This window comes from Halyomorpha halys, unplaced genomic scaffold, assembly GCF_000696795.3.
Source record: "Halyomorpha halys isolate HHAL.00 unplaced genomic scaffold, Hhal_1.1 Scaffold2006.1, whole genome shotgun sequence".
Classification (NCBI taxonomy): Eukaryota; Metazoa; Arthropoda; class Insecta; order Hemiptera; family Pentatomidae; genus Halyomorpha; species Halyomorpha halys.
This window is the reverse complement of record NW_027116166.1, coordinates 17,489-32,334: the sequence shown is the minus strand read 5'-3', so window position 1 is coordinate 32,334 and position 14,846 is coordinate 17,489. Positions and strand designations below refer to the sequence as shown.

Below are 14,846 nucleotides of genomic sequence, written 5' to 3'. Positions count from 1 at the left end.
AATTGAGCAAGAGTATAAAGAAAATTCCTGTTTTAGTCATAATCAATGTTCTGTCTTAATTTATATTTTTCCCAAACTTTTAATTAATTTTTTTTTACATAAGTAGACAGTTTTATATTTTTTTATTCTCAATGGCTCTTAATAGAAAAGGGTTAGTACAAAATAGGAATATTGGTGGAATATTAGTGTTCAGATGCATAGAAGAAGAAACACTATTATGGCTATAATGTATATGAGAAGAAGATATTGGGGATGCGTTTAAATAAGTTAAGTTTTGTTCTTCTCTGACCGCACCCCCAACCATCTTCTCCTCATATATATATTATCCATGGTCAACTATCTCCTCATCATTATAGTTGTAATGCTTGTGACAGTGCAGAAGTGTCACTCTTAACATCTAGATTATTTAGATCTACAAGTTTTTATTAAAGAGATCTATTATGTGATCTATTCTTACATAAATTAATATCCCTGTGCTCTACCAGAGAGCTTATACTTTTATTAGGCTGTTAATATTTTATTTTAATGTATTTTAATCTTCTGATTCTATGTTTTTTAATTTTATTAATTTAGACATTTTGGGTTCAATCAATTGAAACAGTTCACTAATGAAATTTATTCAATAAGTTTAAGTCTGGCAACATTATTCAGATATCCCAGTCCAGTCCGTGATTGTACCAAAGAACATCCTCAGCAGTAAGTTAAGACGCCAAATTTATTACTACTCCCAGTTTCCTTTTGGAAGACCAAGCTGAAATATAAAATTAGTTTTTAAAATAAATCTAAGAATGATAGGATGATTCTTTTTTTTTTAACTATATGACCTTCTCTTGTTATATTACAGGAAGAAAAAACAGTTTTCCTTTAGGCCTAAAGATATCCAGGTTTAATAAAAAGTAAATAAAATTTATTCATGTTTTGACTGTATTTACGAGGTATGGTCTAAACATGAAGAATAGAATTTATTTAATATCTTTGTTTTCGAATTCTGAAAAACAATGAAATTTAAAAATAATATTGACAATTAATAACAACATTTCTCATCCATTATCATGAAAAAATATTATTAATGAATAATATATCACATAATTTACCTGCAGTTAATCAAAAACTTAAAATAATTTTGTTTTATATAATAAATTTAAAATATATTTTATTAATCTGGAAACCTCAAGGCATTCGGAAAAATTGAATTTTTTTCATCTAATGTGAAATCTAATTTAAAATACAAATAATTATATATAATTATGTTCTATTGTTTAGTACCTCCTTCCAGTTGTTCATTTTGCAAACTGCTGCAGAATATGCAAGCTGACACTCATCATTTTCCCCTTGAGACACTATTCAATAAAATAATAAGTAAAGTAATAGCAGTCATATTGGACACAGAAAAATAAATGCATAACTGAAAAAATGTCATCAACTTCATTAAAACATATATTGTAAAGCAATATTACATTAAAACTACCTGTACCTCTTAAACTCATAAAGGTTCTTGGGTTCTGTATTTGGTAAAGTATTTTTTCTTGAGCAATGGTTGATCAAGAATATGGTCTGGTCAGTATCACATTACTACTAGGTTATTTCCTTCAATCAAGACTACCAATTTTAAAGAAACTGGGTGTGCCCCAGTAGTGTCTCCTGATCCATGATTGATAAAACAGAATGTTAGTTCCATCCATGGTAGATAAAGCAGAATAAATGATTATCTACCACGGGTAGATTTGGACCCGATCCAGGAAATAGGATTCTAGTGCCTTATAACACAGTGTTAGTTTACAAGCTGCAAGCCAGTGCAATTGCAAGCTGTTTGTAACTCTGTACTGTGTAAATATGTCATATCACAAGCTAACAATCAGATTAAAACTAATCTGTGAGAAGAATTGGAAGCCAAGATATTTTACAAGCTGCTTATGGGCTTGTTACCCTCACAAACTACCCGTGTATCATTAAACTTGTTTAAAAACTAGCTAGCAGTATCCTGGTGGTACATGATATTAGGGTCTACAAAAAGTCAAAAGAACTAGTTCCTACAAACAATACAATGATAGTGTTCGTCATTCCTTAAATCCTAAACAAAAATAAAAAAAAAACTAGTGATAACAAAAATTATAATAAAAAATAATTTGATTATTTAGTAAAAAAATAAATAACTAAATAATGACTTAGAAATAAACCCATAATAAGTGATAGAATTTTACTGTGTATCTCTTTAAATATATTGGTGAGTTGTTAGTGAAGTCATAAATAATGGAACTTGTTATCGTAGTCTTTCACCCCATAATGAAATTCAAAACTATTCAGAAAATACATTAATATACTTTCTATTTATTTACACATACAGATGCATGGAGCATAATATACTTACAGAGAGCTGAGATAGGTAGTAGAAGACACCTGATCACTAAACCAGATTTTATTATTTATAGACACCATCAGTAACAACTCAATAACATTCCATCACCTCGAGCAGGTAGATTTATATGGTAATCAATTAATTAAAATTAAATTATTTTAACTCTTTTTATTTTTTCGGTTATTGGCAATTTATATTTGAATGGATTGCCTTTAAATGCAATGTGGATGATTAAATAGAAAGTGCTGCAATGTGATTCTTTTTTTGAGAATGGGAATCTACAACAGTTTTAACAGGCAATATTCTATTTTCTTATTATATTAATCACCATTTAATACATTTTTCCTATTTTTTCTAAAGAGTATTTGATACATTTTATTATGATTTTTTTTTCCTACGGAATGGCCTTTCAAGACCACGCGAATATCATTCGCTTTTCTTTTTCTTTTACTTTTTCTTCTCACTTTTTCTCTTCTTCTCTCCCAGTATCTTCTCATTATTTCTGTCTGCCTTTCCTTTCTCTCTTCCGACCACGCAGTACCATTCTGTTTTTCTTTATTTGCCACAAGAAAGTTTATTTTTTTCAATTTTTTTTTTTGATACATTTTATTATGATTTTTTTTTTACTAAAGCAAATATTAAATATCTTCAGAAAAGGGGAAGATGAGTCAACCTATTAGAAATGTGAAGAATGAAAGAGGAGAATGAATTTCTAAAGATAGGGAAATATTTGAGAGATAGCAATGTCATTTTTCAGGAGTGTTCTCTTAAAAAAATCTACTAAATACTGTAATGATATCTGATAATGAAATATATTTGAAACCTAATGAGAAAGGTCCCCTGCTTAAATAAATCTATGCTAATAATTTATTAACGTCAGGAACTTCAGAAAATGAAACAATAAATTTTAAGAAAAAGAATATTGAGTGATCTGCTACATAAAAGGAATATTTGATATTTGTTTGAGCTACTCTAAAGAAAATTCTGATGTTAAAGGTTGTCTTGATACTGATTAGACAGATTGATTAGCAGATCGAAAACCTACCTCAGAATATCTTTTTAAGTTTAGATCAAATACCATTCCCTGGTCATCAAGATAACAGACAGTTACTGCTTTATCATCTGCTGAGGTTGAATATATTGTCCTCATTATCACTTCTCCAGAGGCTGGCTGGCTCTACAATTTACTTTGAGATTTAATTCTTTGTGATGAATTATTACTATTTATAACGGCAATCAGTCAGCTATAAGGATTGCTACAAGTGAAAAAATAAAATACTAAACTGCATCGAATTGCGGTTTCATAATAGAAAAGAGAAGACTCAAGATAATACTGTTTCTTTGAGGTACATTTGGTGAGAAGAATTGCAGATTTTTTTCCCCATCCACTTGGTAGGCTAAGAAAGGGAATTATTAACTGTTTCAAAATTTATGTTTTGCAAATAAAGGGATCCATTTATCAAAGCAAGAACTGAAAAATTTAACAAAAATATTTTTCAGTAAAAAAGCTTCTTTACAACCTAATCTGACTTTGTTCTAGTGTGGTGTATGTGATGGTCGAGGCTTAGTATACACATCAAAATTTTTAGAACGTTTTATGCTTTAACTCTGTGGTGCCACACTTGTTTGAAAACGCATATCAGTATTGCTGTCATATGTTTATTAAAATTAATGTGTTCCTTCTTTCAAATGGTTGAACATGAATTATTCCTTCATAATATATTTTTAATAAATTCCTATTTTATACTATTGCTAAAGCATCTGATGTTTTTTATTTTATGTGCTTCCTCAGTTCTCTCATTTACTTAATTATTAAATTTATTTCTCACATTTCTACCTTTAATACTCATTTCATTTCTGTTATTATACCTTTATTATTTATCTGTTTTGTTATTAGACATTTTAATTTTTCCATACTTATTTCTCTTGTATCTGTGATTAATTTCACTCATGAATACAGCTCACATGTTTGGGTCAAATCATTGGTTTATATAACATTACTAATTAATTTCCTGACCACATATAATCCATGACATACCTTGTAATTATCCATCATCTCTGTTTGATTTTTCATTAAAAAAAAATATCCAATTTCCAGTTGCCTAGATAAATTATTATTATCCGATTCTTAATGAGTAATAGCTTTCATTATCATTATTTCAATGAGTAATGGCTCTGACTTTTACCTTCAGCTTGACATATCTCAGTGATCTTATCAACCTTGGCTTTGTTCTCCTCACTAAAACCATACTTCGTGATGTTCTTGCTATGCTCCCAATTGATTTTGCCATCTTTGAGCTATAGGATACAGGATTGAAAATTTGAATTAATAAATTTTAAAAATAGTTGTTAGAAATACAACAAGAATTATGAAAATATAGAAAAGAAATATAAATGTAAAATTGGACATACCATTCCTAATACCTTCATTATGCAACTGAGCCAGCACTAAAAAAAAAATAATATAAAAAATATATATATAAACTTAAAAAAAGGGGAAAATAAATTTGAAATTTATTTGAGATAAAAGATTATAACAAATTAGTTAAAGAAAAGAGAAGAAAAGTTATAACAAATTAATTACAAAATATATCACAAACGTCAGAAAAAGATCAAATGGTAAAAATCATTCAAGAGCCTTCAAGTCAGGCCATAATAAATAAAATAAGGAAGGATCACTCAGCATAAAAATAAAATTAATTTTTTTGTTATTGTTGAATATGACATATAACAAAATTATAACAGCACTACTATATAAATCATGAAATTAAATTCAAAATGGGGTTAATAAAAACAAATTAAATTATATTTAAAATATAACAATATAACAATTTTATTGGGATCAAAAATCTTCCAAAAAATGGCCCAAAGAAACCTGCAATAACCTTCAGCTATAAGCTTTGTTATTTAGATTTGTTCAAAAAGTGAAGATTCTACGCTGTTCATAGTGAGTGTACTTTATTATAATAAAAAAATTCACATGAAAAGATCAACTTTCTTAAAACTTTAAGAAAGTGTTTTCTTCCAAAAATGGAAGAGCAATGGGTATTTTAGAATGTTTATTAACAAGAAAAAAAATAACAAAAAAAAAGTACAACAAAGAAAAAATTCATCATCTAAATTATAACAATGAAAACAGAGGGAAAGGAAAAAATAAGACACTATTCTTACCTTAACTTCATGATCATCAGGAACATGTTCATTGTTCATAATACTTCTAACAGTTTCTGTAACATTTGCAGGGAAATTCAGTGAGCTTTCTAAACCATTATACCATTAAAAGTCATAGTAAAAAATCCTAAAGGAATCCATACCTTTCCTGATTGGGTGTTTCTCAGTGCACCGAGAGATGGCCACTTTTTTAATTGATACAACAATATCTTCATGGCACTATATAGCATACAAAAGATTACATATTAAACAATTACGAAGAAAACATTTTTCATAGGTTTCACTTACTATAAAAAGGCAAAGTGTTAACCCTCTATTGGCAAGGTGATATCTTGGGATCTACTTAGTAAAGTCAGATCGAATCTGACCCAATGTTATTTTCTGCTTATTTGGGGAGCTAAAAACTGATTGAAATCATACATTTCAATTCCTGAAATTTCTTTTTTTTCTTTTTAAATTACACCTTTTTTTTTGTAGATATTATCTGGTCGCTTTTTCAAATTAGAGGTTTCATCCTTAAAGTACATCTCACTATCTCCGGATGCCCCCTTGAAAAGGGTTTGTTTCTCGACCTTTTTTGCATGAGGGGTTTTTCAAGAGAAAACCCTAACTTTTTCATTTCATCATGAGCATCATTTAAGAACATGTCCGTGCCCATATTTTACTTATATAACACAACGCTATTTACACTTATGAAATAATATGAGTTTAAAACAAAACTATTTCCATTTAGGAGTGTAGTTGTAAAAATAATCAGTATGAATTCAAATTAAATTTGTAGCATTTAGAAAGATGGGTGGTGTCTGACCCAGCCCTTTAGACAAAAAGGATTATGGAGACCCCTATTTCACAGGGCATTTATTCCCTGTGACATTCATAAAATAGCCCTATTTCAATTACCTGAGCGAAGTGAGGTCAAATTGAAATAAATTAAGGATGGATCCAAGGTCCATAAACTCGCAACTTACCATTAGATGGTTAAATGAAATTATATGTAACAAATATTCCTTGTTTTGAATTGTAAATAATTATTTTTCATGTAAAAGTTTAAATCCCATTAAAGATTATTTCAACCAGCTCTCAAAATCCACGATTGCACAATATTGTGTGATTATAGTTGGCTATAGGAACAGAGAGTATTTACATCTAATGTTTACTCTTCGTCTTATGAAAATTGTACTTCTCTGTTGTTATTATCATCAATCTTAATGTATAAAGATTGATCTGAAATATGAATGCATTATGAAGTTCACATTTTCATTTATTTCTTAAAAGGATCCTCAAAGTTTAAAGCCAACATCCATAAATATTACACTATTTAAAATATAATAATAATAGTTTACATACTACTTATAAATATATTTATAATAATATTTATAATACTAGCCTGGTGAAATGAAAATAAAATTATTGTTTGAAAGCAATTTTTAATAAATAGATTTACACAATGAACAGTCATGGAAAAGTAAATAAATAATTAATTCATTCCATTATTTGTAAATAACAAACCTCTTTTAGCTGTCTTGTTTTAATTCAGATATTTATATTGACTGCATTATTTTTTCCAAACCATAACATTAAACAATGATACTGAAGGCAATATTTTAAACTATATTAATAATCAAGCAATTCATAATTCATTAAAACCCAGTACAAAGTGCGTGCTGACAATTTATTTCATTATCATTGAACTGTTTACGTAAAAAGAGAAATTCCTTTAAGTGTATATATGTTTGATTATTAACAATTCTTATTTAGACAACATTAAATTAACAAAAATGAAACATAACTTACTCCACTCAGGCTGAGACTAACAGCGATAACAATGACTGTCAATGAAATAATTTCAAAAAACTTCATCTTGCACCACTAAAAAATCTTCCAAAGCTTTCCGCAGCACAAGAGGGCGAGGCTCCTGGCTGCATTCTTTTTATAATCCTATCCCCACTCTTTCTCTATAGCCACAACTACAGCACCAAAAGAGAGTTGTGGCAGGCCAACATTCATTCAAGTAGTTGATGATAGTATTATAAACTTGAAATATCACCCTCAAGATCAGGAACTTACTATCCAATACTTCCAGCAGATACTAACTGAGATTTGTGAGTTCAACATAAATGTTGAAGTATATTTTTCAAATTCAATTCACTACAACTTTCTAGTTTCTTTCTCTTCTAAAAGTAATTTTTCATTATTATATTATTCACTTTTATTTTGAAACACAACCCTCAAAAGAACATATTCACTTCTACTTTCCCTCATTGGTTCTCTAAAGATCTAATCAAGGAAATGAAAATTGCTCACAATATCTTTAAAGAATCACAACACTACTATGATTTTATTATATATCCTTTTTGGAGAAATGCTAAATTGTTAAAAAAAAGTCAGACAATTTTCCTAGTTTGATTCATTATTATTCATTTTACCCTTGAGTAGATAGCAATCAATTAAAGATCTAGGCATACTTTTTGATTATAATTTAACATTTTAGAATCATATCAGTCATAGTTAAAAAAGTCAATAAGATTCTTAATTTTATTAATAGAACCACAATAAATTTCAAATCTACATATCCTCTACTATAACTTTATCGTATCATGGCGCATCCAACTTTAGAACTTTAAAGTTTTTTTAAATCTATGTCAGAAAACTAGTATTGATGCATTGGAAAATATAAAAATGTTCTTACATCTTCTTTGGTTTTACAATACACTTACTTTTGGTAAAACTCCAAATGACTCATTAATTGAAATTGCTAGTCTTAATAAACCTTCAACTCCAAGATTGCTTTGAGATATTATTTTTGTTTATAAAATCTTCCATATTGTTGATTGTCCTGTTCTTGTCCAATGTTTTGACATTCAAGTTCCTCCTCTTCAAACTAGACATTTGACTCATGCTATAACTTCCCTTTAACGAAATTGTATTAAGTTTTCTTGTTTATCAAGAATGATAAATAATTTCAAACTCAGTACTAAATGATATTGAGTTGTTTCTCCTAAGTTTATCTGAGTTAAAAACCGGATCAAACAAAATTTCAAATAAATCTGTAAACTTTGAATTAACATTACTTTTTACTTATACTGTATTAATAATATATCTACAAAGAACTAAAGCTGTTTTATTGCTGTTATTGCATATTTTTATTTTAGATAACATCTCCACATTAAGTTTTCCATTATATTATTTATTTTATATATAAATTATATTTTATAAAAATATAAAATAATATAATATGATATATGACATGATCTATACACTTGAAATTGTAACTGTCATCAAATTTGCATTGTATTTTTACTTATATTAATTTATTATTTGTAATACTATTTGTTCATGTAAGTGGATTTTCCTAGTATAAATGAACTGAAATTATATTGCTTAACCCCATTTGAATATACTGGGTGTCTCAATATGCAAATTCATCTCCTGAACTCTATAATGTATTGAATTGTTATTTAACTTTCACTATTTATTGAAACAGTGGTATGTATCTTTTGAGGGTGTGGTGACTTCTCCAGCACAACTAATTATGGAATTTCTAAAGGATAAGGGTACTTATTTTTAAGGACCACTTATGACCACTAAAGAACTCAAATTTTAAAGACGGTTTCTTTTTGGACATTGAATCCTAAAATAATGTTGTTTTATATGTTTTTTTTTTTTTTTTACTTTCCATACCATTTACGCACAAATTAAAAAAAAAAAAAACTGTTTTCCAGTAATTGGAAATTTAAGCCTTCTGGACAAAAAAAGTGACTGAAATGAATTCGTCTTAAAATCTGATTTACTACCAAAATCTATTCCAGAATAAGTGAGTGATCATGTATAGTAAATGGATTGGAAATCTTCATAAGTATCAAAATAATATATATACATATCAGCTTATATTTTCAATAAATTTATTAATAATATAAGCTAAAATGCAACAAGTAACCCATCCTTCCTCGCCAGACCCGCCCCACTAAGACCCTTGGAGAGCGGCGGTCCTACATCACTTTCGAAATACTTGCTTAAAATGGGAAGAGGAGACTTTAGGTAGTTTAATCGAGCAATATTTAAAAAGTGCTGAAATGGAAAATGGCGTACACACTGTATACAAATATTTCTCTAAAAACAACAACGTTTTCAAATTGGGTGGTGTGGCTGTCTGTAGCTACTTAAATAGAGGTTATGGCCTTTTGATTTTGAAAATATTTGCAATGGTTACATTGGTAATTGGCCACCTACACCGCGCCCAATTTTAACTTCCATTTCCTCATAGCCGAGACGCAATTGTCTGAGGAATGCATTCCTCTGGCTAGAATGAGTAATATTTGTCATTACTCTGCTGATTACTAAGCTAAAACGAGACGCGAAGCCCCGAGGCTCCTATCCTGGCGAGAAAGGTTTTGAATATCACTTATTTTGGTGGCTGACAACTTTTGGCTACTCTTCTTTTGCTGAGTTTGGCGAGGGAATTTTTACTATAACTTATTGTTATATTTATTTGTTTCCATTATTAAGGACAGTTCACTAAAAACTTTCTTTTCTTTCTTTATTTTTAATAAAATACTAGTTTGAATACCTTTTATGTGATTACGGGCAACGAGAATTTAAAAGGACCCTCAGAAGAACCATATCATGAACAAATATTCAGCACTAAGAAAATGGTTAATGTTGTAATAAGAAATATGATTAGGGTAGAGTGAGATGAGGAATATAATTATATTAGTAGTCGCTCCCAAGTGTTCAAAAAAGTCAATACTGATAAGACTTATATTTGGTTAATTATATAGTTTCGTAGTGTTTCAGAATCACCTTTTGTATAAGCTTAAATATTTTTATTTATTTATATAATTTTTTTTGGTGAATCATCTCTTGATTGCAAACATGAAAAATGGTTGCTTTGTGACTCCATAGGCAACCACTCTCTAATCTAAATGGAAATTCTTAGGGATCAAGGTGACCAGAATGGTGAGCGACGTGATCTATGGGCAAGCGAAAATTTTAAAATCTGTATTGATTAATAATACAACAAATAATTTTATAAATCATATTTATTTTCATTGTTTAAACCATACCGAACTATTTCGCTATGAGATACTTCTTTAATAAGCATATTATAGATAAAAACTTAGGCAGTATGCCTCCATCCTTTGGTATCCATGACTATACTTAATTATAGTAGATCTTAGATAATCTCATCTGTAACATAAACGGATATATTCGATTAAAATGTTATTAATTGCTAATCATTAAGTTAGTACTACAATTAGGAATAACCTTAGGATTCAATATTAATTATATGTACACATTCCCACTATCAAAAGTAACCCTTAACAATATAAGTTATAGGTCTGTTCCAATAACTGCTTCTAACTGCCTGGAACTGTACGAAGCAAGCGTAGTAAGGAATTTTGCCTCACAAGACCTGTATTGAGCATCCTCCAAACAGTTCCGGGCAGTCAGACACGGTTGTTGGAATAGACCTCATGAATGCTATCATCACTCAAGGGATGAGAGGGTCACAATTACCGAGTACAGAATGAACTAGTGTGGGCCTGGAGAGAGGTAGATCTTTCAAGGTACCCCCACCATTTATGTACGAGTATCTACCAATTCTACCGCGCTAATGTTTTCCTTGCTGGTAGTGTGCTCACCACCTGATTGATTGCAATCTGAGTAGCTTTTGGTTGCAACAATTGGAGCAATCAAAATGATGACCATTTATATAGTGATTTAATAGTTGATTGTACGCAGGGGTTTGTAATACTTGGTGTAAGTTCTTGTTACTAATGTACGGGAGAACATTACTGATGTACGGGGGACCATTACAGATCAGTCATAGTAATTTTTAAAGTTTCAGTGCGTTAGTTTTTTTTTTATATCCGTAAATTTGTGCACTATAAGTCCAAATTGGACTAACAAGGTAAGTATAAATCTTAGGTGTTTCCGAAAGTGGTAATTATGGTCATTTATTTAAAATATGAAATAATAATTTGATTTGGAAGTTTAGCTTTGATTTTGTTATTTTAAAGTGGGAGGTTCATGTAAGTCATTTGTCCAGTGTCAATCCAAGTTGATTTTACTGTGTCTGTCCGCGTCAAACTACGTTAAGAAAAAAAGAAGGATATAGAACACGACGGAGCGTAAAAGTTATTTGCACTGATTTCTCAATGTTAATCGCTGTTTTCCATTTGATACACCATTCATGGATGTGAGCTAGGTGAATTGGTATTGATGGCGTAGGGAGGTGGCGGCACCATCGCCCGGTCATAGAATCCTAGATAGCCACAGGTCCTCCAGGTTGGGGACACACATACAGTGCACTAATAACAGAAAACTACACTCATCCCCACACTACAGACCAAGGTCAATGACAGTACACACTCTAAGGTCACCTTCCCTAGGTAGCCACCCCGGATGGGGAAACTTGTCAGGAAGCTATGAGGAGGCAATCCCTCTTCCTTTTTTTTTTTTTATCCCTCTCCCTTGTCATCTCTGGCATACGGGGTGTGGGAGCAGTGGGGTAGTGCGCTGGGGTTTGCGCATGCCACTACTCCCTAGGATCACCAATTTTTTTTTCCTTTTTTATTCTTTTGTTAATTATTCAATTAATTTTTTTTATTATTATTGTGGTGCAGCCCAGCGCTACGTCTGATGGAGCTGCACCTTGTCCACTGCATCCGTCTGGGTGCCTCCTGCAGTTACCAGGCTGGTCCAGCCCTCCTGGTCTCAATCTGGGTCAGCTTCCTCATCTTCTGGTGGCTCGCCGATGTTGGGCGGTCAAGTTCTTCCCATCGTGCAATGAGTGGGGCCCACCACCTCCTTCCACCCGTAAATGAACTCCTTGAAGAAGGGATAATTCTCTTCTTCTATCAAACAGGGAAGGTCCGACTCGGCGAGGGCGTATATCCCGGTCTTTCAATCCTTCTACCTGACTCGGGGGAGTGGGCCGATACACCATTCATGGATGTGAGCTTGGTGAATTTGTAAGTGTTGTGAGGCTTGTGATGGGTCACCATTACTAGCTAATGTAAAAACAAAATTTTAATTTTTTGAGTTTTCAAATATTCAATTTTGTTTTTATCATATTTAAATGTTTTTAACACCCGTTTCCTCCCATGGTCGTTAATTATTCGTGCATTGCAAGTTTCTTTAGGTAAACAAATTACTTACGATCAGTATGTAAACGAAGAATGAACAGGTTAGATTGGTACCATCCTCAATCAGTTCCTTGGCCTGAAAAAAATTTATGTTAATAAATATTGTTACTTAAACAATGGTGGGTATATTACAAAAAAGGGGTAGCTCCGGAATTCGAAAAGTTTGTCTGAAAATTCAGGCGTATATGTTAAACAGAAAAATCGTTTTTGATCAATTACTCCTACTCATCAGAACATTATTTTCATTTTAAAATATGCATAGTTTCTAGACGATATAACGTAAGTGTGATCGCTAATAAGATATTCCATATTTAATGATATATACCTAAAAAAATATATATAAAAACGGAAAGACAGCCATTAAAGTATTTTAAACTTTATGTAAAAGAGTATATATTCATATTTATCCAACATTAACATATAACTGTGGAAACTAAGAATAATAGATGTAATAACTAATGAGACAGGCGATAAAATCTGAAAAAAACGATTTAAAGTTAAGTGCTAATAAACAATTAAACACTTCTAAGTTATTCTAATACTGAGATATTACAAATTTTTGTGGGTTGATTGAAATTCAAACATACATGGCCCATATTATGATGTTTCAGCTATTTAAAAATGTGAATGATTTTATTCATCATTATCCTCATTGATACTAACATTTCCATTTCACTTTGAGATACTAATTATTAATAGTTATCTATTTATAAAATATGTAATGATCTTTTTGTCATCCCATAGCCCGGTCACAAAGCTGAGGCTAAAACTTAACAAGTCGATTATACAAGTTGCTTTTGCAGATACAAATTAAAACTAAAAACAAACGACTGCCATATTTTCATAATTCTTTCAAGTATTGGTACAAAAGATAATTAAAATTATAAATGGAAAACACCATTCAACAATCAAATCATTTTTACCTCTATCACACGCTTTTCTGTCAATCCCTAGCCCGTTTATGAAATACCCACCAGCATATCCTCACAAAGGACACTTTCGACCTGAAAAATGATCAGGATACACTAGAAGGTGCGGAAACAAGTCATCTCCTTCGTTCCTATTTTTTAGTTCTAGGATTCAAAAGAGAATGAAAAAAATGTGAATATATTTATTGCTACTCACCCCTTACTACCTAACTTAATCAATACCGATAAGACAAATTTCGTATTCTACATAGTTTTGCAGCATTTCAGAACCTCTTTACGTATATATTTATCTTTGCTTTTTTGTGAAGTTGTTGTTAAGTTTAAAGATGAAAAATGGTTGACTTGTCTCTCCCTAGGCATTCACTCCCTAGCCTCAATGGAAATTCTCACTGAGCTAGGCAGTGACTAGGGTAACAATGGGAAGACAAATATTTCCTTTCTTTCAATATTCGCTATTATGACCCCTAACTTCGACAAGTGGAATTCTCAATTGGTAATTCAGGACACTGATGTTGGTGAAATTAATAAACATGGCATTATCAACCTCCTTTCATTCCCTAACCTTGATAAAAAAAAAAGAGAAGAATGGTATTAACCTCTCCCACCCAAAATGAAGTGAAATAGCGTTGGTGTAACAAGTCTCTTCTTGCCAGTATGGTATAGTTAGTTCCTTGTTATTTTTTTTTCTTGATGTCATGTGAGTGATTTCCCCAAATAAGTCAGTTCGCCTATATACACAAATAGTACTAAAACTTCTATTAGTTCCCTTAGATCCTGATTAAACACATGATTTTTGCTTATATAAGATATTCAAAATAATATTTGTACACGACGATGAGTATTATGTTCTATGTAGGGATTTATTATCATAATAGATGTGATAATAGTGAACAAGTGAAAATACTTGAAGTATTTTTAAGCAGGACAAAATATTTGTTTGTTTTTTTGGGGTTCGGTGAATACCGCTTTCCTGGGTTTTAAAGTGTAGTTGTCACAGAGCAAGTTACCGGATCTTTTAGATTTCTTCATAGGCAAAGGTTTCAACCCCTGTTCATACGGAATTGAAACAAATTTCGAAATTTCATCTGATCACTGTGGGGTTTTTCTAACACTAAACCAAACCTTGCAAAAATCGGATGGACAGTGCACAATAACAAAAGGATTGGTTGATTGGAAACACTTTCAAAATCTTTTAAATGAACGGTTAACCATTCCTTTTTCGTTAAAGACTCCAACCGAAGT

At 30.8% G+C, this 14,846-nt stretch overlaps 2 protein-coding genes across 2 annotated transcripts in view; both read right to left on the bottom strand.

Annotated features, from left to right (window-relative positions):
- Positions 1-601: 601 nt before the first annotated feature.
- Positions 602-7,445, bottom strand: LOC106690982 (general odorant-binding protein 19d). The gene is made up of 7 exons (XM_014436606.2): positions 7,322-7,445; positions 5,671-5,746; positions 5,528-5,583; positions 4,769-4,804; positions 4,543-4,654; positions 1,267-1,340; positions 602-751 (listed from the first exon to the last, which is right to left on the bottom strand). The coding sequence occupies exons 1-7, from the start codon at positions 7,385-7,387 to the stop codon at positions 722-724; spliced, it is 450 nt and encodes a 149-aa protein (XP_014292092.1). The 5' UTR covers positions 7,388-7,445; the 3' UTR covers positions 602-721.
- A 3,121-nt stretch (positions 7,446-10,566) lies between these two features.
- LOC106690979 (transformer-2 protein homolog beta) overlaps positions 10,567-14,846 on the bottom strand; it is a 12,752-nt gene continuing 8,472 nt past the window's right edge. The window contains exons 6-7 of the mRNA XM_014436604.2: positions 12,689-12,751; positions 10,567-10,714 (exon numbers count right to left, since the gene is read on the bottom strand). The gene's annotated coding sequence lies outside the window, so the exon portion shown is untranslated. The remainder of the gene's footprint in view (positions 10,715-12,688; positions 12,752-14,846) is intronic.